We start from the raw sequence: 26929 nt of genomic DNA, 5'->3' as shown, positions 1-26929 counted from the left end.
CAAGTTCACTCAGTCCTACTTCTTGTTCAGCCAATTGCTAAGACAAACAAGTTTGGTTACATTTGCAGGTGATAATGCTGCCCGCTTCTGGTTTACAATGTCACCTGAAAGTGAGAACAGGCGTTCTCATTGCACTGTTGTAGCCGGCGTCGCAAGATATTTATGTTCCAGATGCGCTAAAGATTCATATGTCCCTTCATGCTTCAACCACCATTCCATGGGACATGCGTCCATGCTGATGATGGGTTCTGCTCAATAACAATCCAAAAGCAGTGCAGACTGACGCATGTTCATTTTCATCATCTGAGCCAGATGCCACCAGCAGGTTGATTTTCTTTTTTGGCGGTTAGAGTTCTGTAGTTTCCACATCGGAGTATTGCTCTTTTAAGACTTCTGAAAGCATGCTCCACACCTCGTCCCTCTCAGATTTTGGAAGGCACTTCAGATTCTTAAACCTTGGGTCGAGTGTTGTAGCTATTTTTAGAAATCTCACATTGGGACCTTCTTTGCGTTTTGTCAAATCTGCAGTGAAAGTGTTCTTAAAATGAACAACATGTACTGGGTCATCATCCAAGGCTGCTATAACATGAAATATATGGCAGAATGTGGGTAAAACAAAGAAGGGGACATACAATTCTCGCCCAGGACTTCAGTCACAAATTTAATTAACACATGATTTTTTTAACAAGCAACATCAGCATGGAAACATGTCCTCCGGAATGGTGGCTGAAGCATGAAGGGGCACATAAAAACCTTGCAATGCCAGTTACAAAAGTGCCATGCAAATGCTTGTTTTCACTTTCTGGTGACATTGTAAATAAGAAGAGGGCAGCAGTATCGCCCAGAAATGTAAACAAACTTGTTTGTCTTAACGATTGGCTGAACAAGAAGTAGGACTGAGGGGACTTGTAGGCGCTAAAGTTTTACTTGGTTTTGTTTTTGAGTGCAGTTATGTAACAAAAAATATTAATTTGTAAGTTGCACTTTCACAACAAAGAGATTGCACTACAGTACTTGTACGAAGTGAATTGAAAACTATTTTTATCATTTTTACAGTGCAAATATTTGTAATAAAAATAATATACACTTTGATTTCAATTATAACACAGAATACAATATATATAAAAATGTAGAAAAAAACATCCAAAATATTTAAGAAATTTCAGTTGGTGTTCGATTAACAGTGCAATTAAAACTGCGATTAATCACGATTTTTTTAACTCCGATTAATTTTTTTGAGTTAATCGCCTGAGTTAACTGTGATTGATAGCCCTAATTTTAAACAAGACAAATTAATTTTTTTATTGTTAGCAGCCCTACTTTTATATTGGAAAAAATGTGACTTTTATGGAATTATGGTATAGTAAAATCTATCCTTGTAATGCAAAACCTTTCACGCCACGTGTATGCACAAGAGAAGTGCTAAAAAGAAATTTGATCACGGTCTTTAGCATACTTAGAGGAGGAGGACTCCATAGCCAGCAAGGCAGAATCATTAGCCAGGTTCTTTGAATATTAATTTGATCCTGAATAAGTAATATACAATGCAGTATGTTCATATTTTATTGTAACTTTGCCTTGATAAGGTTTTTTTTTTTTCTCCAAGTTGTGATTTGGGAGATTTTGGGGTATCTATGTTTAACTAGGTTGCACTGAAACTATTAAATAATACAAGAAACACTCTTAAAATCAATCAGTCTTTAATGTACAAAAAATAAATAACCATGAAAAAGATTCAATACACTGATTTGGATTAGAAAGTGTTTTGTTCTTTTTAAAAAACCTTGTATTGCAATTAGTCAAAACTGGCACAAGATTGTGCAGTTAATTAGGACTACTGCATAAACTGGCACTTCTTTTCAGAATCATAAAGAACATGGATTAACATACAGTGTAAGTTTGTGCAAATCAACAGCTTAAAAATCAGGACCTTTAAAGTGTGCTTTATCTTGTGTCCCTTCCTGAAGCTATCGCCTTTTGTCTCCCACCATCTAATGCTCAGTGCCCTCAGTACCTTATGCTTCTGGGTGCTCGAAAACACTGCTTGCTCCCACTTGAGTTTTTCAAAGCAAAATGACATTAACCATCTGATCTACTGTGGCTTATTTATTCCCCCTCTTAATGCTAAAAAAAGCTGAATGTTCCCTCTTTGTATGTCACCTAGTTTGTTAGTCATTTCTTCCATGCTACTCTGATCCCCTTCTCTTCAGGCCCAATCAGACTCCCTCTGAAGTTAATGAAAAGACTCCCACTGGAAGCTGAAAAAATGTATGTACATTTTCTCATTCATGTCTCACTTTGCAACTATACCCCTTCAGATTTTTCAAACTAAACTGGATTAGCATTTGGATAGAATGGATTCTAGGAAAACCTAGCTACAGGAGGCAGTATCAGTCATTCACTAAGTGGTACACTTCCCTCAAAGCCTGTACTGAACCCCAACTTCATTGTAGCACACGATGTAGTGCTAGAGGTGCTGTCCTTTCGATAAGACATAAAGCCAAGGTCTTGCCAATATATTGTAATTAGGGATCTTGGAAAAAATTTCTTAAGAGAAAAGGTGTCTCAGACAAAATTCAATACACATAATTACATATCGCCTAGCTAAATTCCCCTTGTAAAGTACTGCTGTGCACGGTTAGATGGGTGCTGTATTCTACCCCAGAAACGGTAGCATTGCAGAGATAGCAGAAGGTTCTCTCTTGCTCTAGTATTTGCCTACCTTATAGGACCTTTAGTAAGGTTGTCAGTCAATGTTTGTAAAGTGGTTTGAGACCTTTAAATGAAAGGTGCTATAAGATATTTCAGGGAGATACTTTCTCTACAATGCAATTTATTTGTTAAAGGGCTTATGGGTCAGAGGGAAACTGACAATCTTACCAACTTCTTTGATAGAGACTTTTTTCAAAACAGCAGGAGGAAGTTCATTATATTGGGGTCTGTTATTAATCATGTTTATTACATGAATGCCTAAAGACCAACCTAATCCATTGCACTGTACAACCACAGAAGCTAAATATTTAAGCTCTGAACAATATGTTCTCCAAATAGCGTCATGCATAGGTGAGTAGAACTGGCCTGTCTGAAAGCAGAAATATTTGGAACAATATCATCCTGATTGCTCTGACTTCCCGAATATAAAACAGAACTTTTCTCAGCAGTGTTGACTGGTCAATTATGACAAGGTGATAAAACAGGTATTGTAATTATGTCATAGGCATGTTGCCCAGCTCAGAACTCACACCCCAGGGTGAGTGGGGATAAAACGGCTTTCAGTGTTCCCAGTTTTGGGCTGTTGCAGGGACCCAACAGGCACCCAGTATAATTTAGACTGTATGTGTGTGCGCGCGAAGTTATGGCAACCTAACCCCAATTGCCCAGGGACGCCAGTGCTGCCCAAAAGCTACACACCATTGTGTATTTTGGCCCAGCCCCCACTCTTATATGAGGGCTTGCAAGGAGGTCTATCACTATCTTCCTCCGTTCCTGCCCTGGGAGAACTCTCTGCTAGTCAGATCAAAGGCTTTTAGAATCTCTTTACACTACTCTGAGCCCTTTACCTGACTCAGAGGGGTCAGAGAGGGAGTGTGACCCACATCAGGCTTCCTGGCTCTCAGTGCCACGCTCCATCTCCAGCAGAGCATACTGGGTAGGAGCTGAGCATTGAGGAAGCCTGCACAGAAGGTGGAGACACTTTTTTTCATTACACTCCCCACCCCAGTCTTTAGTTGACTTTCACATCCACTATTCAAAGCTTTGTTTCTTCAGTTTTGCTTCTCCACTTAGTCTTCCCCTCAGTCCTTACCCCACACGTTTTTGCTTTGGGTCACATTTCTTTCACTAAACTTTCTTCTATGTCAAAACTCAGTCTGGAGCCACTACTTAAAGAAAAAGAAAAGTAATTATGTTGACATGTAGACAGCACTTTAGATCTTCAAAGGGCTAAGTATTAATACAACACTGATTTTTTTTTTTTGTATTTATAAAAATTTAAGGCAGCCACATTACATGACAAAGCTTTTTAAAAGTCACGCTCACTGGTTAATAAGTATTGACCTTGACATAAAACATACCCCATGTTCTCTTTCTGGGACATGTCTAGTTGATTCTCAAACTTCTGTTGGGGACTTAAAATTACTTCCTGAGACTATCCCTAGCTGATGATTAACATTAGATGATTTCTGAACAATTTGCCAGCTGTTCAATTATTGCAAAGATCATCTGAAGACCTAAATACTCTTCTCACAATAATGCAGTCTGTACCTGTATTTTTGTTTTGTACAATGGTGTGTTGTGCTAGGAACTATACATTAGACAATCCTTGCTCCAAAGAGCTTATAAACAGATGAGACACAAAAGATGGAGGGAAACAGACATAGAAGTGAAGTGACTTGTCCAAGGTTACACATCACATCAATGGCAGGTACTGGAACTAAGCCCTGTCTCCCAGTTCAAATCCAGGTCTCTATACAGAGCCACACTTCACCCTCTATTTATTCTGGCTCATTTGACTTGTTTAAAATCTGTAATCTTTTTAAAATGAAAAATTTAATACAATATTATTCCAAAAGAGTTGTTCGTCTGGTGACAGTATTGCTGATAGAGATACAAGGTGCTCCTCACCATCACCAGATGCATTTAAGATGTGTATTAGCCAGCAAGACCATCTGGCATTTTGAATCTCATTATTCAACTTACATTTGCTGAACCAGCTGACCGCTACTGCAGCCTGTACTTAAAAACACAGGCCTTTTTACTTTGTCTTTTAGATGAAGAGTAGACAAGTCCTATAAATGACATGTGAAGTGAGTGGAATTTACTCTCTGCCGTAACCTAAGAAAAATCAGGATGCCAAGAACTTAATTCTTATTTTTGCTGCTCAAAGAGCAGCCCCTGGAATCCCTCCCTGACTTCCAAGGTGGTGCCTCTGGAAGGGAAGAGGGATGAACAGATGTATCTTTACTATATCCCAATGAAGATGAAAAGGAATCCACCTCCTCCAAGGGCACAGCTACCCTTCTTGGTGTACTATAGCAGTGGTCTCCAAACTTTTTTGATTGCGCACCTCTATCAGTAAAAATTTTTTGAGCACGAACCCCCTGCCGTGCCAAAGGGAAAAAAAAAAAAAAGGCCGCTCAGACTCCCGCATGACGAAGCAAAAAACAAAAACAAAAACAAAAACCCAACAACAACGCTCCTCCTGCCGCGCACCCCACTTCGGAGACCACTGTACTATAGCATTCCTGCACCCTTTCTACCTGTATAGGGGAAGTAGATGGCACAGATGTCTCAACAGCTGTACATGGTACTGTGATTTCAGTGACCGAAGGCCTAGTCGTACTGCTGACATATGAGCTAGCCAGGGGGACTCTGGTACCGGGCTCACAGATAAGTCACTGTGTCAAATAGGGCAAAGCCACTAAAAGGGACAGTACCAAGGTGCTGGGTACAAAGATTGCTGAAGAGTCACAGCCAGAGGAAAGGGAGTGAGCAGATTTAACTGGTACCACAGGCATTCTTTATAGACCATTTCAAGGTGCCAGAGGAACCTATCTTAGCCCCACCAGCTGAAGAGCTTGAGATGAGTCTAATAAATGTGAGGAAAATAATTACTGGATTTTGGAAATTAGTGAGTGAACAAACAAAAGGGTACAACTTTTTTTATTTTGACTTCTTATAATTTCATAATGTCGAAGTACATGTATTGTAGAATATTTTATAAAAATAAAGAGGACTTAGTCTGAGGACACCCTACCACATTTGCTAGTAAGTCTCTGATGAGAAGTCGGGAGGGTTCACTACAACTTAGGGGTGATTCCCTCTGCTTGTGTACACATACTCACACTGGGATGGCTTAGTCATTCCTCCATGGCTGCTACCCATGCTACCACAGCTACACTGCTATTTATACTCATGCTAGCTCAAGTATGTACACATGAGCAGGGGACTCACACACCTAGCTCACAGTGTAGATGTCGCCTTAATGTGTGTGCATGCGTGTATTACAAGGCTTGTGGATTAGTGAAGGTTTACCGTTCTATAGCACCAATCACCGGTTATCATTGCAATAACACCCAGAGATCCCACTCAGGAGGCCATTGTGATAGGTACTGTACAAGCACAAAGGAAGCCACAGTCCCTGCCCTGAACAGCTGAAGAAGATAAGTCAAGGAAAAGTTTCGCAGAAATTTCAAAGAACACAAATAACCAACATGTGGTGTGACTGCAAGAGTCCATGAACAGACACAGATAAAGGACTTAGGGAGGAGGGGATACATGTCTCTATTAGCTGGGTCATAATGCCAGGCTGTGCATGTGCAGTAATATGCTCCCTCCCATGCCAGAAAGCTAACACAACTTTGAGTATATCTAAGGTCTGTGTGACAGGGCAAGAATCCAAGAGGAGGGATCCAAAGAGGCAGTCTCATGAGGGAAGGCCAATGTGTTTTTACTCATTTAACACCTCAGTCCCCCTTCTTCGGGAGTTTAGGTCTTTCTGATCTTTCTTCTGGTCCCTCTTCTCCTCCCCAATCAGATTCTACCTGGCAAAAACAGTCCATACTCTGCATCTATGCAAATGGAAAGAAAACTTGGTTTACATAAAAACAGCACATACAAGTATTACTAAAACCAGTCATGAAACATAGGGAAAAATTAAGGGATGGAATTTTTAGAAGCCCTTCATTTTGGTTTAATTCTTTTTTCCATTGAATTCAATAGAGTATTACCATCAACTTCAATGGAAGTAGAGTCATGTCAACATCGAGTGCATCTTAAAATTCCAGCCAAGCTATAGAAAGACAGTAGCATACAAACAGAAGCCGGCTACATACACACACACACACACACACAATTTTCAAAGGGAGGGAGGGGAGATGACAAAAAACACATTTTACTATTAAACAACAATTCTATAGATCACATAAGAGATCCTAGCAGAGGACTCGAGGGCTAAATACCTACCTAGTTACTGACCACAACTGCTGTCAGGTATATTATTCTGTCACAACCAGACTTCAACTTACAGGTTGCACAGCATTATTGCAAGGTTGCTTGAAGCAGAATGAGACCTAGATTTAGTCCTAGTAGCTGGTTCAGCTCAGTGGTTTGAGCATTAGCCTGCTAAACCCAGGATTGTAAGCTCAATCCCTGAGGGGGCCATTTAGGGATCTGGGGCAAAAATCTGACTGGGGCTTGGTCCTGCTTTGAGCAGGGGGTTGGACTAGATGACCTCCTGAGGTTCCTTCCAACCCTGATATTCTAGGATTCCAGACCTTTGCTTTCCCTAGACGGATTGTTCTGTAGATTTAAACTCCAATCTACAAGTAATACATACTGCAATATACCAATAACTATTAAGCCCCCTGCATTTTGTAAAATTATAAATAAAATCTTTATAAAAGATTATTCATCTGTACACATACTGTATCATACGCATAAATATATATTTTACACATAGATAAATACATATGTATTATTTTTAAAAATGTATAGCAGTAAGAATTCTTTGAAGACATTAAATGTCCAATTTAATTAAGGCTCAGCTAAGCCATATTAAATTTTTTTATAAACCCTAAATATGAAAAGCATCAACGTTTATTTACAGGACTAACAGATGGACAACCAACCTTAAGCCAAAAGGATTTTACAGATGTAAGCCAGATTTTCCTTCACATCTCCATCCCTGTTCACCACCGTGTATTTAAAAAAGAATTGTAAGTTATATTTCCTTCGCAAAGACATACTGACCATCCATCACAACCAACCTAATATTCAGTTTGGCTCCTTGCAAAACTTAACAGAACTCTATTAAATATTCAGGGTAGATTTGGTTGGTATCAAAGATAACAAAGATCTTTGGATTCCAAGTACTATCCACGCAGCTGTCGAATAAGTTCACAAAGCTCCCATCTTTTGAAGGAGGTCTCATGTATTTGGAATCTCCGATGACATAGTCTCCAGTTAAAACACGAGCAAGAAACATAACTTTATACATTCTGAACACATGATGTTGCAGATTGACACCATGGATTTGAAACGTGTCTCCATGCTTCATATCGTCTTTGCAGAAACGACTGGAGTACGATGCATCTCTTGCAAAATAGGTCCCTTAAAAAACAAACAGCAAAAATTATACCCGATAAAAACAGTCTCATTATGAAATCTAGAGGGCCTGATTCTGATCCCTTCTTACATCAAAATGGTGTAAGATCTGAATCAGGCCATATATCTCAGTTTTATATTCATAATCAATCCAGCAAAATTTATAAGAATTATACTAGTGCTGTGCTTCTCAAGCTTTTTCAGTGTGAACCACATCTTAGTTGGGAGATTGCCCCATGACCGGCTTACCCTTCTGCCCCACCCTACTGCATAATATCCAACTGTGGTAACTACAGGAATTGCTTACTTAATATATTTTAGCTGTCTTTTTATCACATTTAGCAGGAAGAAGAGAGACAGATTAAACAATCCTCCACAGACCAACAGCTAATGCCCTACAGACCACAGTATGGTAAATGCATTTGTGGGACACCATTATATGTTTAGAGAGGGAAGAGCAAAAGAAGTGTATTACTCAAAAATTACATGGAGTGGTATTAAAGGAGTCATTACAGCTTACCTTTTCCATACACAGCAGCATGCATACCATTTATTCTCCAGTCAAAGTTATGAATGCATATTGCTTCTACAAATTCATTGCTGGTACCATGAAATAACATGTGTTCATTAATGGTAGGGACACCTCTTCTCTTCTTTAGCTGAGCTTTTTTCCTACAAAAAAAGCATAGCATTACAAAAGCTTTTGTAATCAAACTGGAATTGGACAGAAACTGAGAGGAGAAATGATACTGCAACAGCTGAATTTGAGAAAAGTGACCAAAGTTGATTCTGCTCCTCAAATACAGCTCAAAATTCTACCATCTAAGTAGCCAACCAGCCAGTAGCTATAAAATCCCTCTTAGTGGCTGTTCTCTAATTGCTCTACCTGTAAAGGGTTAAAAAGTCTCACTGCTGTGCATAGGTAAAAGGAAATATGTGGACACCTGGCCAAAAGAGCCAATGGGAAGGCTAGAAATTTTAAAAATTGAAACAAGACTGCCCTTTTGTCTGTCTGTGGTTGTTCTCCTGGGGAGACGCAAACAGGGCAGCAACTATCCTGTAAGAAGCTTGGGGCCAGGTATGAAAATAGGATGACCAGATAGCAAGTGTGAAAAATCAGGACAGGGATGGGGGGGGTGTAATAGGAGCCCATATAAAAAAACCACAAATATAGGACTGTCCCTATAAAATCGGGACATCTGGTCACCCTATATGAAAAATCATCGGTATCATACCTAGAAACTACTCATTTGAAACCCCAGATATGTAAGTAGACCAGGAAATGTCTAGGAAGACGCAATTAGGTTTATCTCTTTTTATTTCTTTATGGCTTGTGGACTCCTCTGTGCTAACCTGAGATGCTTTTGTTTTGCTTGTAACCTTTAAGCTGGACCTCAAGAAACTATTCTTGATGGTAGTTGTTCTTTTTAAAATCTAGCAATAGCCTAAGTTTCCAGATGTATTTTCTTCGTTTTGTTTTTTAATAAAATTTACCTTTTTTTTTTTTTTTTTTTTAAGAACAGAATTGGATTTTTGGTTCCTAAGAGGTTTGTGCACGTTATTTAATTAGCTAGTGGGAACAGCTGATTTCCTCTGTTTTTCTTTTTCAGCTTTTCCCCGGCAGTGGGGTGAAAGGGCTTGAGGGTACCCCACAGGGAGGAATTACCAAGTGCACCTTCCTAGGTTCTCAAAGGGGTTTTGCACTTGGGTGGTGGCAGCATCTACCCATCCAAGGGTAGAAAAAAGCTGTAACCTTGGGAGTTCAATACAAGCCTGGAGTGGCCAGTATTAATTTTTAGAATCCTTGCGGGTCCCCACCTTCTGTAGTGCCAGAGTGGGGAATCGGCCTCAACCTCCCCCTCACCCTCTCCCCCCCCCACAGCTCCCCTGCCACTGCGGGACCCTCCTCCCCCCACAGCTCCCAGCCCCACAGGGCAGTGGGGGACCCCTCCCAGCCACTGGGCAATGGAGTACCTGCAGCTCCCAGCTGCTTTGGGGTGGGGGGGAGAGCAGGGTGCTGGACTCTCTTCCCTCCCCATTTTTGTCAGGGATGATTTTAGTTAAAGTCAGGGACAGGTCACGGCTTCCATGACTTTTTGTTTATTACCCATGACAACTCCATGACTTTTACTAAAAATATCCATGACAAAAATCAGCATCTTAGTGATGAGGTTCATCTGCTCCAAATGACTGGGTCAGACACACAAATACGTTATTTCACCCCAGAAAGCAGCTGAGCCTCTGAGACCATTGCCAGCCATCCTTGTGACTTTGATACAAATCTTTAGGTTTTCCCCCCCATGGAAAAATAAGGGCAAGCAGTTTCTGGACCGAGAGGATTCCCCTCATGCCTTTATACTCCATTGTGCATGGAATTTTAATACTGTATATTACTTTGCAATTAACACACACAGTAATATTGCAATACTGTAATAATCATACTGCACGCAATAACAGATTCCCATTCCTGAGTTCATGTTTCCAAAAATGGGGTAGTGGGAACTCCATAGCTTTGGCGTTCTTAAAGCACACACTTCATTGTGCAGTGGTCCCTGCTGCCCATCAAGTCCTTTTTTCAGCAAAAGGTAGAAAATCAAAGAGAACACAAAACTGCACTGTGAACTCAGAAGTCAGTGGGGATCTAATATCATTTCTTGATATTCTTATTCATAGAAGTATGCCACAAATTGAAAAACTTCAGAGATACCTCTATAGAAATCCACTTTAAAGCAATAAATTGTTACAACAGGGACACTGCTTCAACAAGCTTCAAAGTAGTAAGATTGGTACAAAAGCACAAATCAAAGCAAATAGACTTTTTAACTGTAGAATGTATTTATATACTTACCAATACATTACCAATACCATATACCAATACATTAAAAGAAGGCAAAAGTTGCAAAAATTAATCACTCATAAGCCAGGAAATGAGAAAATTAAGATTCAATATGCAATCTTAAGACAACTCTCTCTGTAAATATTCACTATAAGCGTGCAATTACATGATCACAAGGTGTTTCTCAAATACAATATACCATACAATTTCATCTACAGCATAGCACCTTTTAAGCCCATGTAACACCTTAATATTTTTTCATTTTTTACTTATTGATTTTATTGTCATAATGGTCCAATATATCTTCATGCTGACTTTTTATAAGTTCCCTTTCTAGAAAGGTACATATTGACATTTCCAAGGGCAACCGTGTAATACATAATGTTTCTGAAGTGCAAATATTAAATAAAGACTGATCAGAGAAGAGGTGGGAACAAAACTCAAGAACTCCTAACTCACCCTGCCCCATACAATATTTAGTGGGAAAGAAAGCAGGAACGCTCAAGCCAGCAATGGCTTCTGCAATAGTGATAGACTAAACTTGGATTTGCTGCATAGAGCTGGATCCAACACAGACACTTCACCCTACACTAAAATTCATAAAGAGAAGATGGTAAGGTGAGAAACTTGACAAATCAGGAGTATTTGTTTTGCCTCACTAGACATGCAACGAATACAACCCTATGAAGGCTCATTTTACAAGAAGTCTGTTGTGACCCCTTCACTCCATCATAACAATATCTTGGGGTCCACTACATATACTTTCTGAGAACAATGACCATAGTCACCTCTACCAGCCAGCTCACACAGAGAGGATTAGAAGGGAACCCAATGTTATCCTTCATGACAAGGTAGCTATGCTTGTGCTCTTCCTTTCCATATGTTGATGAGGGGGCTCTCTGAAGTTGCCACACATCCTTTACCAGTTGGATGATTATTTACTGTTCAAAGATTTGATATATTAAAAATGATCACGAAACTGCTCAAGTCTGGTACCTTATTGTCCATCAGGAAAAAATATTTTTCTAGCAACATGGGCTAAGGACATTCAGCTATTCAACTCCTTTAATAACCAAGGAGGAATTCACATGAAACCATTCATACAACCATTCAAAATTAGAAACATTTTTCAATGTCAATTTCGCCAGGAGACTAACAACTGCAGAGACATAGTTTCCCTGTTTCCGACAAATACAACTTTTGATAAAGCCTTTCAAAACCTTTTTTTTTTTTTTTTTTAAATAATTGAAAAATAGCTGCAAAGTTAAATTCAGATTTGGATATGAACTTCTTCAAAGTTCAAAGGCATCTGGACCCATCTCTAGAAAAAACAGATACATTCTAGGAATGTTAAGACTATAACAGTAAATGGCAAAGGCTGTGAATGCCAATCTACAATTCGTGAGGTTTTACTTTTTCCTCTATATCAAAGACACTGTATTTTTCACAACTGGTAAATCAGGAAATTGAAACACTGCTTAATCAATTTAAAGTGCAGTTCTAGTCTGAAAAGGGATTTTGTAAAAATGGTACCTTCTTAGCCCAAAAATCTGCTCCATGTGCATGTTGAGTTGTACCTGCTGACCTTAGTGACCAAAATAAAACTTTGATTTGAAACAAAGATTGCTTTACATGCCTTTAAAAAAAAAATTCTTCTTTAGTGTAAATTTAAATATAAAACCTTTGAAACTGCATATCAAATTTCAGCCCAAAATACATTTTTATTGCAACAGTGCTTTTCAATTTTCTCATTGCTTTTCAAGTTTTAAGCAGTTTGTGATCTTTAGCTTACGGTTGTTACAGAAGTATCATTAAATTCCAAATCCATAAAAAAATCAGGCTCTTTAATAGGAATGCTGATATATGACTATAAACACAAGAACAGGACCAATTAGGGAACAGAAGAAAGAGACCAGATGCAGAAAGGGTGCAGACACACAATAAGTATTCCAACAGTTTTATAATTAGATGTATTTAACTATTTCTGCTGCATGCCTTTAAAAGAGATTTATTCTATTAGCAGACCTAGTACAGTGTTTGTTTTAGAAATAATCTCACCTGCAAAAAAACTCCCACAAGTCTAGATTTTGAATTCTCTGAATTCTTTTAATTCGGTTGCTATCCATTGTTTTCCCAAAGAGACTAGAAACTTCATTATATTCATTTGTTTGTTTTTGCAAAGGAATAAGCTGGAAAAAGAGAGGTTAGTATAGTTTCACTGAAGTCCATTGTTCTTTCATCATATGTATGTTTCATGTCATAATAGCTCTTACCTGATACGGTTCCTCTGTATTTACATTCTCCCAGTGTGAAGGCATTGGGATAGCCTCATTTTCACAGATATAACTTAAAAACACAAAAATATAAGTTAAATCACACCCAAGAGTTGAAGCTTTTCTCTTCCCCCAATAGGATTCCTACTCTGTACAGAATTTTGCACTAATCTATAATTTGACACACCGCTTGGGTCCTGAATGGGGATTCAAACTGTGCATAGTTATTTTTAATGGGCAAGGAGAGATTTCCTCCGCTTTTGCTTTCCCGCTCCAATCTGTGTCCCCAGATTTAATTTGAGGAGGGTAAAAAATAATGAAGAAATTTTAAAATGTTTCTAGTTCATCTTACTAGAGGAATGATGAACTGAACCAACAATGAACCACCTTTAGTTCTTACCTGAAAGCACTGATAGAAAAGGGAGCTCGCTTTATTGGACGCTGTTTTCCAGTAGTCAGATTGGTTTGCTTCATCACTGTATATAAAATGAAAATTAAGTGAGTACCAGAAACATTCAATCTACAGAAATGTAAAGTGTTTGGACATAGCACAGTACCCAGAAAATGATATTTTTAGAGTTGCTGAATAGAAATTATTGTCTCAAGTGTTGAGAGAAGCATTTCAGAATATTATTCTCCAACACTACTACTACTAGAATGCAAAAAACATTAGTAGAGCTCCCACATACCATGGGAATTAGTACTAAATAAGTACTGTACTTAAGACAGACAGTGCATATTCACTAGTGGTGAAATCCTGGCACATTTAAGCCAATGACAAAACTCACATTGATTTTAATAAGGCTAGGATTACACTCTAGACTTCTGCATCTAAATGCTAATTTTAATGCAGTGCAGAAGCTAACATCTTTGTACCACATTTAAATATAAAAGTGATACTATATTAACAGTATGGTGAAAATTATGTTATGCTTAACAGCTGCCTTTAGCATTTTTAAGCAAAGATTCAAGATTTAAATATAGTTTACAAAATCTGTTTTTTAAAAGTAAACTCTAAAGAAGCTATTTGAAAAAGTATTTAACAAAATACAAAATTCTGCATGAATGTACATATTTTCATATAGTCCACCACTGTATTACCCTACAACTGTAGGGTAAGATCAGAATAGAGAGACTGCTATCCCAAAACAGAACATCCACATCACGTGAGCATGACAGGCCTTTGGTCAGTTTAATATGAAAATACGGATGAAACTATAAGTGCAATATTTGAAATATTCAGAATGAGAAGCCATTACACTGCAACTTTCTACATAATAAAACATTTAAAATTAACTACATAGTAACTACACTGGAAACCATCAGTAACCTGTGATAAAGAGTCCATACAATATGAATATATGAGATCTTTACATAAAGTCATTTTCTAGAAAATGATATCTGATGCTCTGATGAACATATCAGAGTTGGATTGTTGAAGTATCTGCCAGTTGAATTATATTGTCACTTTATCAACATTACTTATATAGAGTTTGTGAAGACAGAAAATCGTTTTCTACAACACTTGCTGCTTGAATATTTAGAAGAAAACAAACTTTTGGTGTTCCCATTTCTCTGAGTATACGGTACAGCACCACTTATATCTCCAGTGAGAGGAGACAGGACAAACACCAGTGTTACTGGACAGGGTATGCTACTTACAGTAACAAAGCTAGAAGGCTGAACCACATAACTGTCTCCATAAAATGTCAAATGTACATTCATATGAAGAAGGCCTTCGCAATTGTGCTTTTTTGCACTACAATAAAAGAGATACTTGAGGCCAACAGCATGTAAGATGCACTGGTCAACTCTTGTCATGAGAAACCTAAAAATATATAAATACTTTATTGTTAGAGAAAGACATACCTGAAAAGTCTAACTTGTAGTTAAATTTTGCAGTAGTAAAAGAAACAGAGCCTTCTGGATTCATTTTGAAGCTCCTTTCAATGTCTTCACTGCTAACTGAACACTGAGTGTTTGAATCAGTCTTCAAAACAGACCAGAAAGGACAAGTTTAAATACAGTACATTTGAAGTGTGGAAGTTATCACAGATAACATAATCCAATGTTTAGATACCTGAAACATATGCCATTTGCCACATTCAGCCAAGTAAAACCAGCCCCATTGGGTATCAGTTGTATCCATCTCCTCCTCAGGAATCTCCATCTTTGGAGAGAATTCTTCTGATGCTCTTTGAAGCATTTCCTGAAATAGCCACAAAAAATATCTTCTGTGAAAATCCATTATTTATAGAAATCTGTTATTTCAGAAACACTAGTTTGTCTTGATTTTTTTTAATTAATATACAACTCTTATTTGAAAAAAAAATAAATCTGACTTTTAAAAAGTTACTATATGGGGCAAGAAAGGCAGGTACAATACCCTGGAGATCAGCCCCCCTTAGACACTTCCTCACTCTTCTGTCTAGTTTAATAAATAGTACCCCATAAACTGGCTTAAACTCTTCTCATCCAGGCCTTTCTCAAATGCCTGAAAAAAACATACAGGCCTTCAGAATGCCCACAAGGTCAACAGACTCAGGCTGTGTCCAACTAAGGAAAGATAGTGAGTGAGTTCCGGAGTTGAAAGCCCTACCAGCAACCCCATTCCAGTTATACCTGGGTATTGCTAGCTCAAGCACCTCCACAGATCTCACCTGCTATACTACCAGACAACGAGAGGGAAACTTTCTTCAGAAACTAGGACCCAAACCATTTAGAGCCTTTTGATTAAAACCAGGCTCTTAAATTTCATTGGGCAACAGACAGACTCCAATCCAAACCATACAGCACAGGTGTAATATATTCCCTCTAAGAAGCTCTGCTGAACAAGCAACTGGATGAATAAACACCCAGGATTTAAAAAAAAAAAAAAAAAAAAATCTGATTTTTCAAGACTTTAGTTTGTTGAAGTACTAAATTAGCTTTTGACAGCAGTAGCCTCTTTCACAGGTACAGAGAAAATATTTTCTTACTTTCAGTTTATTCAACTAATTCAATTCAATGACTAGTTCATTCACAGTTAAGGAGCCAATGGCAGTTGACAAATCAGGAAAGCTTGTTTTTTTTCTCCCACTCTGTGAATAAAAGTTAAGTGTGAGAGGATGAGATCTACTAGTTCTAAAACCCTAAAGGACATGGTGACCAGAAACAATCTGATCAATCCACTAACTACAGATAACACTGCCTTTGTTTTAGTTTTAGATGCAAAACATGCTTTGATAAACTTTTTTTCCCCTTATCTATCCAGCACATTAAGGTAGTTTTATTTAACTCATAAATAATTTTAAAATGCTGGTTTTGTACATTTTAATTGACTCAATTTCCATTCAAATAGAGCTCGATGCAAATTAAAAGTAAATTAACTAGTAAATAAGAAATGTATCATTCACCATTTTCTAACATAATATAAATATAAAAATTAAGAATCTGAATAAATGTCAATTAAGCTATATAAATTGCTTAAGTAAATGTGTATAGATACAATATATCCTTCAAGTTAGCAAAAAACAGTACCACATTTAGTGTAAAGGCTGTATTTAGTGGCAGTAGTTACCAACCAATGCGAATCAACCTTTCTTCAGGAAAATAACTAAAAAGTATAAACACAAATCAAGATTAAAATTGATTACTTAAATCAAGGTTTCCGTCTTTCTGATTTAAATCAATCCACACCAACAAGCAAGGTGAAGATTTTGAATAGTCTCCAAAATTTAGTCCCACCAAGAAGCTGGTTAAAGTAATCTAATCTTGAGGCACAGATAGCAGCAGCAGAGTCCAAAGAAAAGGTCACAACCTTCTAGCTAAGTACACACAAAGAAGTACTGCTTCTGGTCACTGCTGCTACTTAGGCCTTGGCTACACTTGCAAGTTACAGCACTGTAAAGCCTCCCCCAGCACTGTAACTCACTCCCCGTCCACACTGGCAGGGCACTTGCAGCGCTGTATCTCTCTGGGTACACCGCTGCAGGTACTCCACATCTCCGAGAGGAATAACAGCTGCAGCGGAGTGGCTACGACTCACAGGTGTGAGTGTAAAAGCTTGCAGCGCTGTACTAATCACCTTGTCAAGTGGCCAGTCCTCTCCATTGTTGTGACTGGCTGCAGGAATGCGGAAGTGCCGGTTTCAAAGCTCGTACCGCAGAGAAAAGCAAACAATTTGCAGCTTGCTTTAAGTAAGTAAACGAATGAGCAGGGGGCCAGGAGTTCAGAACTTGCAAAATAGAGAGCTGACATGCTCCAAAAAGCACTCTCTCTCCCCCCACACTCCCTGTCACAATCCACCCCCCACCCCGTTTTGAAAAGCACGTTGCAGCCACATGAATGCTGGGATAGCTGCCCATAATGCACTGCTCCCAACACAGCTGCAAATGTTACAAGTGTGGCCAAACCACTGCGCTGGCAGCTGTCAGTGTGGACAGACTGCAGCACTTTTCCCTACTCAGCTGTACGAAGACAGGTTTACCTCACAGCGCTGTACAGCTGCAAGTGTAGCCAAGGCCTTAGGCACCCAAAAGCACATGGGGTTCTAGCAATACCCTCAGACTGTGAACACGTTATCACAAACAGTGAACACTTTCCTACTGAGGGACATGTAATCATCAGATTATTGTTCCAACTGTTTTTATCAGCTAACAGGCATTTCCTTGGTCTTGTCTGAAGTTAAGGTTGAATTCCAGCTTTCGTTTTAACAACCTCTTTTTCAGTTGACCCTAATCTGTTAAACTATTTTTTAAAATACATATGGGGAGGAGGGGGAGGGGGATACCTGAAGGAGGGAGGATGGGGCAAACACAACATAAGCTATTTTTTTATTGGGGGGGGGGAATTAAAGAAGGAGGGGAGGGAGAACAGAACATGTTTTCTCCATACAGATGTATCAGAAATATTGTGCTTGGATAACTCTAAAATGGATGAGGCTAGACATGTCAAATTTGGACTGGTTTGTACCACAGATGTCATTAGATAAGTTGAAAGAAAACTAATTCAGTGCTCTTGCATTTAGGTATATTTACAGTTAGCATATTTGAACTTTTCTGTTTTATTTGTAAACATATTTGACAGACATCTTAGTCTGCTAGATATGCCAGTAAAATTTGTAAGTCTCCAAACAACAGTACTTACAACATCTGTTAGGGAATCTGGGGACAAGAACTTACAGTCCTAATTTTTTTCACTGCAACAGAATCAGCGCTTTATCTCCAGTATAACAGAAGTGGTATTTTAATCATTAAGCGTAGTTACAGAGAGATATCAGTAAGAGACTTTAAAAGTGTTGGTAGCATAAAAAAGAACAAACAGTCACAGGAATTGACAACTTAATTTGATGATGTGGAATAAGATTGAAAGAATCTGTTTTACCATTAATCCAAACATTGTACTCAAGCACCAACCACTGGCAGAGCATTCATTCTACTTTGCAGAAATCATCAACGAGAAGACTTGCGAAGGCTGAAAATCTGGAACTGAACCACACAACATTAACTGTCACACCCTCCCCTAACAGAATCCTTCACACACAGTGACATGCCTTGAAGCCCTTACAAACATTTAACCCACTGCATGCAAAAGTGATATATACTCTTTCTTGGCTTGCAAAAGCTAGTGAAAAGTAACTGTAAAATTTATAAATAATAAATGCATCCTTCAGAGAAGAGAACATGCCATCCTCCCTGAAAAATGCAATAGCCTATCCAGTGTTGAAAAGTACATACTCAATTCAGATGACCTTCCCAAACTCCTATTTCTATACAAAAATATTTAAATTCTAGTGCCAACCAAACTCCAAAATCACATGACCATGGTTAACATCTTGGATGCCTCACAATCAACTCTGAGGTCACAGCACAGAGATAAAATCCTTAGTGGTGGTTTAAAAAACCCCAAACTTTTGCATTGCAATGGGTGAAGGCTACAACTCAATAAAGACTCATTAACTTTCAACACAGTTGAAACCACAGTTGTGTATCTCGTTTTCTAAGATATAACCAGGATGTCACAATGCTTGCAAGATGAAATATAGTGGACTCAGATTAAATCAGAGCAAAATCAAAAAATACTGGTTGAAAAGGGAATATCCTCCGAGGAACTCGCTGTCATCATGTTTCACAGCCCTGGTCTACACTACGAGTTTAGGTCGAATTTAGCAGCGTTACATCGATTTAACCCTGCGCCCGTCCACACAACGAAGCCATTTTTGTCGACTTAAAGGGCTCTTAAAATCGATTTCTGTACTCCTCACTGACGAGGGGATTAGCGCTGAAATAGACATTGCCAGGTCAAATTTGGGGTAGTGTGGACACAAGTCGACGGTATTGGCCTCCGGGAGCTATCCCAGAGTGCTCCATTGTGACCGCTCTAGACAGCGCTCTCAACTCAGATGCACTGGCCAGGTAGACAGGAAAAGCTCCGCGAACTTTTGAATTTAATTTCCTGTTTGGCCAGCATGGCAAGCTGATCAGCACAGGTGACCGTGCAGAGCTCATCAGCAGAAGTGACCATGGAGTCCCAGAAAGGACCGAACGGGAGGTACTGGATCTGATCGCTATATGGGGAGATGAATCTGTGCTATCAGAACTCCGTTCCAAAAGACGAAATGCCAAAATATTTGAAAAAAATCTGCAAGGGCATGAAGGACAGAGGCTATAACAGGGACTGCAGCAGTGCCACGTGAAACTTAAGGAGCTCAGGCAAGCCTATCAAAAAACCAAAGAGGCAAACGGCCGCTCCAGGTCAGACCCCCAGACATGCCTTTTCTATGATGAGCTGCATGCCATTCTAGGGGATGCCCCCACCACTACCCACCCCTGTTCATGGACTCCTGAAAGGGAGGAGTCTCACGCAACAGGGATGAGGATTTTGGGGATGAGGAAGATGATGATGATGAGGAGGAGGAGGGTAGCATACAGTAGGCAAGTGGAGAAACCATTCTCCCCGACAGCCAGGAACTGTTTATCATCCTGGAGCCAATACCTTCCCAAGGTGGGCTCCCGGACCTTGAAGGCGGAGAACGCACCTCTGGTGATTGTACCTTTGTAAATATAATACTTGGTTTAAAAGCAAGCATGTTTAATGATTAATTGGACCTGAAGACTTGGGATGCATTCGCAGCCAGTACAGCTACTGGAATGCATTCAAGCAACATCCCTTCTTTCTCTCTCTATGTTATTGTCAGGAGAGTGATATCATTCATGGTCACCTGGTTGAAAGAGGGGAATTGTATTAAGGGGACATTCAGAGGTGGCCGTTCCTGCTAGACTGTGTGCCTGTGGCTGAAAAGAAATCATCCCTGCTGTTAGCCATGCGGTGGGGGGGAGGGGTGAAGTGATCATCCCAGAGAATTGGGTGTGTGTGGGGGAGTTTAGTTGTGCTGCACGTTAACCCAAAAACCGGCAGGCCCTCAATATAAGAGGCAAAATGTAACCTTGTACCAAAAGCACATGTGCTATGTAATGTTAACAGCTTGGTTCACCGTGAAAGAGTCTACCCCTTGTTCTCTAAAATGTGTCTTTTTAAAGAATACTCTCCCTTTTTTCCCCTCCAGCAGCTGCAAATGTTTCAATGCTCCCCCATCATCTCTGTCCCAGAGGCTAGCGCAGATAAGAAGGCAAAAAAAAAAAAAACCCAAAAAAACCCGCACTTGCGATGAAATGTTCTCTGAGCTCATGCAGACCTCCCGCACTGAAAGAGCTCAGCAGACTGTGTGGAGGCAAACAATGGCAGAGTCCAGGAAAGCAGAAAATGAACGCGAGGATAGGAGGGATGAGCAAGAGGAAAGGTGGTGGGAGCAAGAGGAGAGGAGGCAGGATGCAATGCTGAGGCTACTGGAGGATCAAACTGATATGCTCCGGCGTATGGTTGAACTGCAGGAAAGGGAGCAGGAGCACAGATTGCCGTTGCAGCCCCTGTGTAACGGCCCACCCTCCTCTACAAGTTCCATAGCCTCCTCACCCAGACGCCCAAGAACGCAGGGGGGGGGCGGGAGAGGGGGCCTCTGGACACCCAACCACTCCACCCCAGAGGACTGCCCAAGCAACAGAAGGCTGGCATTCAGTAAATTTGGAAGTGCAGTGTGGCCTTATCCTTCCCTCCTCCCCCGGTGCTTCCCTCCTCCCCAACCCCTCCCAGGCTACCTTGGCAGTTATCCCCCTATTTGTGTGATGAATTAATAAAGAATGCATGATTTTGAAACAACAATGACTTTACTGCCTCTGCAAGCAGGAGAAGGGCGGTTGGCTTACAGGGAAGTAGAGTGAACCAAGGGGGTGGGTTTTCATCAAGGAGAAACAATCAGAACTCTCACACCGTAGCCTGGCCAGTCATAAAACTGGTTTTCAAAGCTTCTCTGATGCGCAGCGCGCCCTGCTGTGCTCTTCTAACCGCCCTGGTGTCTGGCTGCACGTAATCAGCGGCCAAGCGATTTGCCTCAACCTCCCACCTTGCCATAATCGTTTCCCCCTTACTCTCACAGATATTGTGGAGCACACAGCAAGCAGCAATAACAATGGGAATATTGGTTTCGCTGAGGTCTAACCGAGTCAGTAAACTGCGCCAGCGCGCTTTTAAACATCCAAATGCACATTCTACCACCATTCTGCACTTGCTCAGCCTATAGTTGAACTGCTCCTTACTACAGGGTGCCTGTGTATGGCTTCCTGAGCCATGGCATTAAGGGGTAAGCTGGGTCCCCAAGGATAACTATAGGCATTTCAACATCCCCCAATGGTTATTTTCTGGTCTGGGAAGTAAGTCCCTTCCTGCAGCTGTTTGAACAGACCAGAGTTCCTGAAGATGTGAGCGTCATGTACCTTTCCTGGCCATCCCACGTTGATGTTGGTGAAATGTCCCTTGTGATCCACCAGTGCTTGCAGCACCATTGAAAAGTACCCCTTGCAGTTTATGTACTAGCTGTCAAGGTGGTCCGGTCCTAGGGTGACCAGACAGCAAGTGTGAAAGATCGGGACAGGGGGTGGGGGGTAATAGGAGCCTATATAAGAAAAAGACCCAAAAATTGGGACTGACCCTATAAAATCGGGACATCTAGTCACCCTATCCGGTCCCAAGATAGGGATATGCGTTCCGTCTATCGCTCCACCACAGTTAGGGAATCCCATTGCAGCAAAGCAATCCATTACGACCTGCACATTTCCCAGAGTCACTACCCTTGATAGCAGCAGCTCAGTGATTGTGTTGGCTACTTGGATTACAGCAGCCCCCACAGTAGATTTGCCCACTCCAAATTGATTCCCGACTGACCGGTAGCTGTCTGGCGTTGCAAGCTTCCAGAGGGCTATCGCCACTCGCTTCTCAACTGTGAGGGCTGCTCTCATCTTGGTATTCTTGCGCTTCAGGGCAGGGGAAAGCAAGTCACAAAGTTCCATGAAAGTGCCCTTATGCATGCAAAAGTTTCGCAGCCCCTGGGAATCATCCCAGACCTGCAACATTATACGGTCCCACCAGTCTGCGCTTGTTTCCCAGGCCCAGAATCAGCATTCCACGGCATGAGCCTGCCCCATTGCCACCAGGATGTCCAAATTGCCGGGGCCCGTACTTTGAGAGAAGTCTGTGTCCATATCCTCATCACTCTCGTCACCGCGCTGCCGTCGCCTCCTCGCCTGCTTTTGCAGGTTCTGGTTCTGAACATACTGCAGAATAATGCGCAAGGTGTTTACAATGCTCATAACTGCCGCGGTGATCTGAGCAGGCTCCATGCTTGCCGTGGTATGGCATCTGCAGGAGAGCAGAGTGGCAGTGGAAGCGGTGGTTGGAAGACCAGTTTTTCTGACCTATTGCACCATCTGCGGCCAGAGCAGGAGAGCAGAGTGGCAGCAGAAGCGGTTGTTCGATGACTACGGTTAGCATTCCTACTGCACTGTCTGCAGAAAGCAGTATGGTGCCCGCACGGAAAAAAGGCGCAAAACGATTGTCTGCCATTGCTTTCACGGAGGGAGGGGGGACTGACGATATGTACCCAAAACCACCCATCAGGCATTGGGAGCTCAACCCAGAATTCCAATGGGTGGCGGAGATTGCGGGAACTGTGGGATAGCTACCCACAGTGCAACGCTCCGAAAGTTGACACTAGCCTTGGTACTGTGGACGCAGTCCGCCGACTTAATGCGCTTATGGGGGACACACACAATCGACTGTATAAAATAGCTTCTTTTAAAAAAATTGACTTCTATAAATTCGACCTAATTTTGTTGTGTAGACATACCTACAGGATAAGTCTACAATACAATACAAGCTCATGCTTGAGTCTGGGCTCAAGGCTAACCCCCCCTGCGTCTATACTGTAATTGTGCTAACCCAGGGCTCAGACCCATGGTCCCAGGACCCTGCAGGGCTGGAGGGTTCAACCTCAAATCAAGGCAGGACACATGGTCCAAGTTTGAATCAAGCTGGGAGCCAGGGTCCGAGCCCTACTGCTTTGCAGTATAGATGCAGCCCTGCTTGATTCAGATCCCGGGAGTCATCTGAAAGTATTCCACTATTCCATGGGACAACTTCCTTAGTCCTCTCTATCCCAACAATCTGCAATCCACTCTATTGAAAATGGAAGCCACACCCTCATTTCAAACTGCAGCAGTTCAAGCCAGCGTTAATCCATTCTGTTCTGATCACCAATCCGCAAGCACACTATCAGAGAGCCTCCTTAGTTTGCAACGGAGAGTGAACCGATCAAGCCTTCTGCAAAGCGAGCTGCTTCTTGGTAATGTACAGGGCAGGCAGTAATGTATTCCCACAGTGCACCTCAGTCCTATGGCTAGAGTAGCCACATTTCAGTTGTGTGGCACTAGGGATTGTGGGATATGATTACTTTGACTCAGGTCTGTATACTGCAGTGTGGACACCAGAGCACCTAAGTTCAAACATGGGTCAGAAAATTCTTAACCTAGGGTTAAAATACAATGTAGACACTCAAGCCTGACTTGAGTCCCACTAATCCTGGGTTTACATTGCAATGTAGACATATCCACAGAGGGCATCTCCACAGCCCCCTCATTTGTCAACATGGTATGAAGTCTCAGGGTCCTGTATGATTCATCATTGATGCTAAATCACCAAGTAACATTGGTGGTAAAGGCAAGTCTTCTCTTTCAGTTCGCTCCTTGGTCCCTGATAAAGATTTGGTCACAATGATATGTATGTTACTTACAGACTGGATTACGGTAATCCACTTTATCTGGGAGCTAACATGAAAAGAATGCCTTCCCCAAATTCTTTACAATGCAGCTGCTCACCTCCTAACTGGAATGGACAACCTCATGTACATCACCACTGTTCTCCCAGCACATTTTCAGTGTCGGTTCAAGGCCTTGGCACTGTGCTTAAAGGTCATTAGTGGACTCGAAACCAGCTACAGTTGTGATCACATCTCCATCCATGCCCCGTCAAGACAGCTGCACACCTGTGGGACAATGCAGCTCACGAGACGAACTGCAGAAATATAGTGCTCTCATCTGAGAGTTATAGAAAGAGCTCCAAGAGGAATTCAGACTAACCTGGAGCTTAACCACCTAGATCTGCCTCTTTGCGAAAGCTTTCCTACCAAAACCAGTTAAATAACCAAATCAATAGTCCAGCTGTTGTCTCCGGTCATCATGGGATAGGGACTGTCTTTTTGTTCTTTGTTTGCATAGCACCAAGCACAATGGGGTCCATATCTGGGGCTCATGACAGCTACCGCAATACAAACAGATAATAATAATAATAGCAGTCTGACCTTTTCTTAGGGAATGGGTTACAGGGCCAGCTCCAGCATTTCTGCCGCCCCTAGCAAAAAAAAAAAAAAAAGCCGCGATCGGCGGCGGCAGTTCAGCGGCAGGTCCTTCGCTCCTAGAGGGAGTGAGGGACCTGCTGCCCCCGAATTGCCGCAGATGCCGCCCCTCTCCCTTGGCTGCCCCAAGCACCTGCTTGTTAAGCTGGTGCCTGGAGCCGGCCCTGATGGGTTACATGGGAAGAATCGTATTTTAAAGGAAGAATGGGAGAGTGTAGTTCGAGGGAAGGTTTCTCAAAAGATCTGTAGAAGCAATTTTGAATTGAGGTGGGGTTTTTTGGCCAGTGCACTGGGGATGCATAAAGCATATGAGCTAAAGTCAGAAGATATAAAAAAAACCCTAGGAAAAGAATGGTGTGGAGAAAGTAAATAAGGAAGCATTATTTACCCCTTCACAGAACACAAGAACCAGGGGTCACCCAATGACATTAACAGGCAGCAGATTTAAAACAAACAAAAGGAAGTATTTCTTCATGCAAGGCCCAACCTGTAGAACTTGTTATCAGGGGATGTTGTGGAGGCCAAATGTATAACAAGGTTCAAAAAAGAACAGGGAGCGGAGGACAAGGGATGGATCATGCCATAATTGCCAGTGATGCACCTGGCACTGGTCACTGTGGGAAGACAGGACTCTGGGCTAGACGGACCATTGGTCTGACCCAGTTCTCATGTCCCCCCTTGCAGCTCCCCCTGCTCGCTGGGAGCGTCACTTCCTGCCCTTTGCTGGCCTGGCCGCGCTGCCTGGGGGGAGGGGGGTATAAATCCTACACCCCCCTCCCCCACAAACAGCGCCCGCCCCCCAGCCCGACACGGGTCTGCCCCGCACTGCCGGGATGTGGGGCTGCCCGCAGCGGGGCGGAGCCGGACCGGCTCGGGAGCCGGGGCGTTTCTCCCCGGGCGGGGGCTGCTGTCGCTGGGCCGCGGGCGAGCGAGCGAGTCCCTAGCGCGTGCCGGGGGGGAGGGGCCGGGCGGGAAGCGCCGCCCCCGTCGCACTCACCGCATCGGCCGCCCCCCACATGCTGCCGGCCTCGGGCCGGGGCCGGGCCCCGCCGCTCCACAACGTCACTGCCCCAAGCTGGGCGCTTCCTTCCGCTAACGTCAACAGCAGTGGGGGCGGGGCTACGGCCACAGATGAAAGAGGGAGAGGGGCGGGGTCACAGTAGGGGGAGGGGAGTGGTCATATGCAAATTATAGTTGTGGGAGGCGGGCTTTGTAGGAAAGGCCACACACCCCGCCCCCGCCTGCCTACCAAATAACCTGACTGACCCCTCCCCTACTCCCCCATCTTCCCTCTCACCCTGGGGCCCATCGCCCTGTCCCACAACCCCCCCCCCGCATCCCTCTCACCCTGGGGCCCCGTCCCACAACCCCCCCCCCGCATCCCTCTCACCCTGGGGCCCGTCGCCCCTGTCCCACAACCCACCCACCCCCATCCCTCTCACCCTGGGGCCCATCGCCCCTGACCCACAACCCCCCCCATCCCTCTCACCCTGGGACCTGTCACCCCTGCCCCACAATCCTCCATTCATCCCTCTCACCCTGGGGCCTGTCACCCCTGCCCCACGACCCCACCCCATCCCTCTCACCCAGGGGCCCGTCGCCCCTGCCCCACAAACCCCGCATCATTCCTTACCGGGGCCCATCGCCCCTGCCCCATGACCCCCGCCCATCCCTCTCACCCAGGGGCCTGTCACCCGTGCCCCATGACCCCCCCCCGCATCCCTCTTACCCTGGGCCTGGTGCCTGAAGGGGTTCCTATGTGTGTCTCATCTGACAAATTTCTGGAGCTAGTGGAGCCCTTAGATTGCTTTGCTTGAGATGTGCCAATGGGCAGTTGAATGGGATTGTCTTACCACACAATTATGGGAAAACATTTATCTGCAGGATGGAGTTGCCACATAAAAGAAGATTTTTCATCTTTACCTACTGCCTCGC

At 42.4% G+C, this 26929-nt stretch overlaps 1 protein-coding gene across 9 annotated transcripts; it reads right to left on the bottom strand.

Annotated features, from left to right (window-relative positions):
* Nucleotides 1-1683: 1683 nt before the first annotated feature.
* Nucleotides 1684-26068, bottom strand: PARP11 (poly(ADP-ribose) polymerase family member 11). Of its 9 annotated transcripts, XM_054039402.1 has the most exons (10): nucleotides 25992-26019; nucleotides 24459-24625; nucleotides 18577-18680; nucleotides 15293-15421; nucleotides 15082-15202; nucleotides 13613-13688; nucleotides 13213-13285; nucleotides 12998-13128; nucleotides 8624-8775; nucleotides 1684-8109 (listed from the first exon to the last, which is right to left on the bottom strand). In XM_054039402.1, the coding sequence occupies exons 3-10, from the start codon at nucleotides 18589-18591 to the stop codon at nucleotides 7796-7798; spliced, it is 1011 nt and encodes a 336-aa protein (XP_053895377.1). In that variant the 5' UTR covers nucleotides 18592-18680; nucleotides 24459-24625; nucleotides 25992-26019; the 3' UTR covers nucleotides 1684-7795. The 9 variants fall into 9 exon arrangements, 8 of the variants coding, with proteins under 8 accessions (XP_053895377.1, XP_053895358.1, XP_053895368.1 ...); XR_008446154.1 differs by lacking the exons at nucleotides 18577-18680; nucleotides 24459-24625 and having other exon boundaries at nucleotides 1684-6569; nucleotides 7629-8109; nucleotides 25992-26068; XM_054039383.1 differs by lacking the exons at nucleotides 18577-18680; nucleotides 24459-24625 and having other exon boundaries at nucleotides 1684-6569; nucleotides 7767-8109; nucleotides 25992-26068.
* Between the last annotated feature and the right edge of the window lie 861 nt (nucleotides 26069-26929).

This window comes from Malaclemys terrapin, chromosome 1, assembly GCF_027887155.1.
Source record: "Malaclemys terrapin pileata isolate rMalTer1 chromosome 1, rMalTer1.hap1, whole genome shotgun sequence".
In the NCBI taxonomy this organism is placed as follows: domain Eukaryota; kingdom Metazoa; phylum Chordata; order Testudines; family Emydidae; genus Malaclemys; species Malaclemys terrapin.
The sequence above is the reverse complement of the archived record's forward strand: the minus strand, read 5'-3'. Positions and strand labels throughout refer to the sequence as shown.

What these genes read in the sequence shown, in the direction of transcription:
- PARP11 (XM_054039369.1), bottom strand. Translation starts at nt 26,012, where the DNA reads ATGTGGGGGGCGGCCGATGCG. An exon ending in TGTGGGGGGCGGCCGATGCG is followed by an intron (nt 15,422 to 25,991) that starts GTGAGTGCGACG and finishes TGGCTATTTCAG; the next exon opens with GAAATGCTTCAAAGAGCATC. An exon ending in ATACAGAGGAACCGTATCAG is followed by an intron (nt 13,129 to 13,212) that starts GTAAGAGCTATT and finishes CTCTTTTTCCAG; the next exon opens with CTTATTCCTTTGCAAAAACA.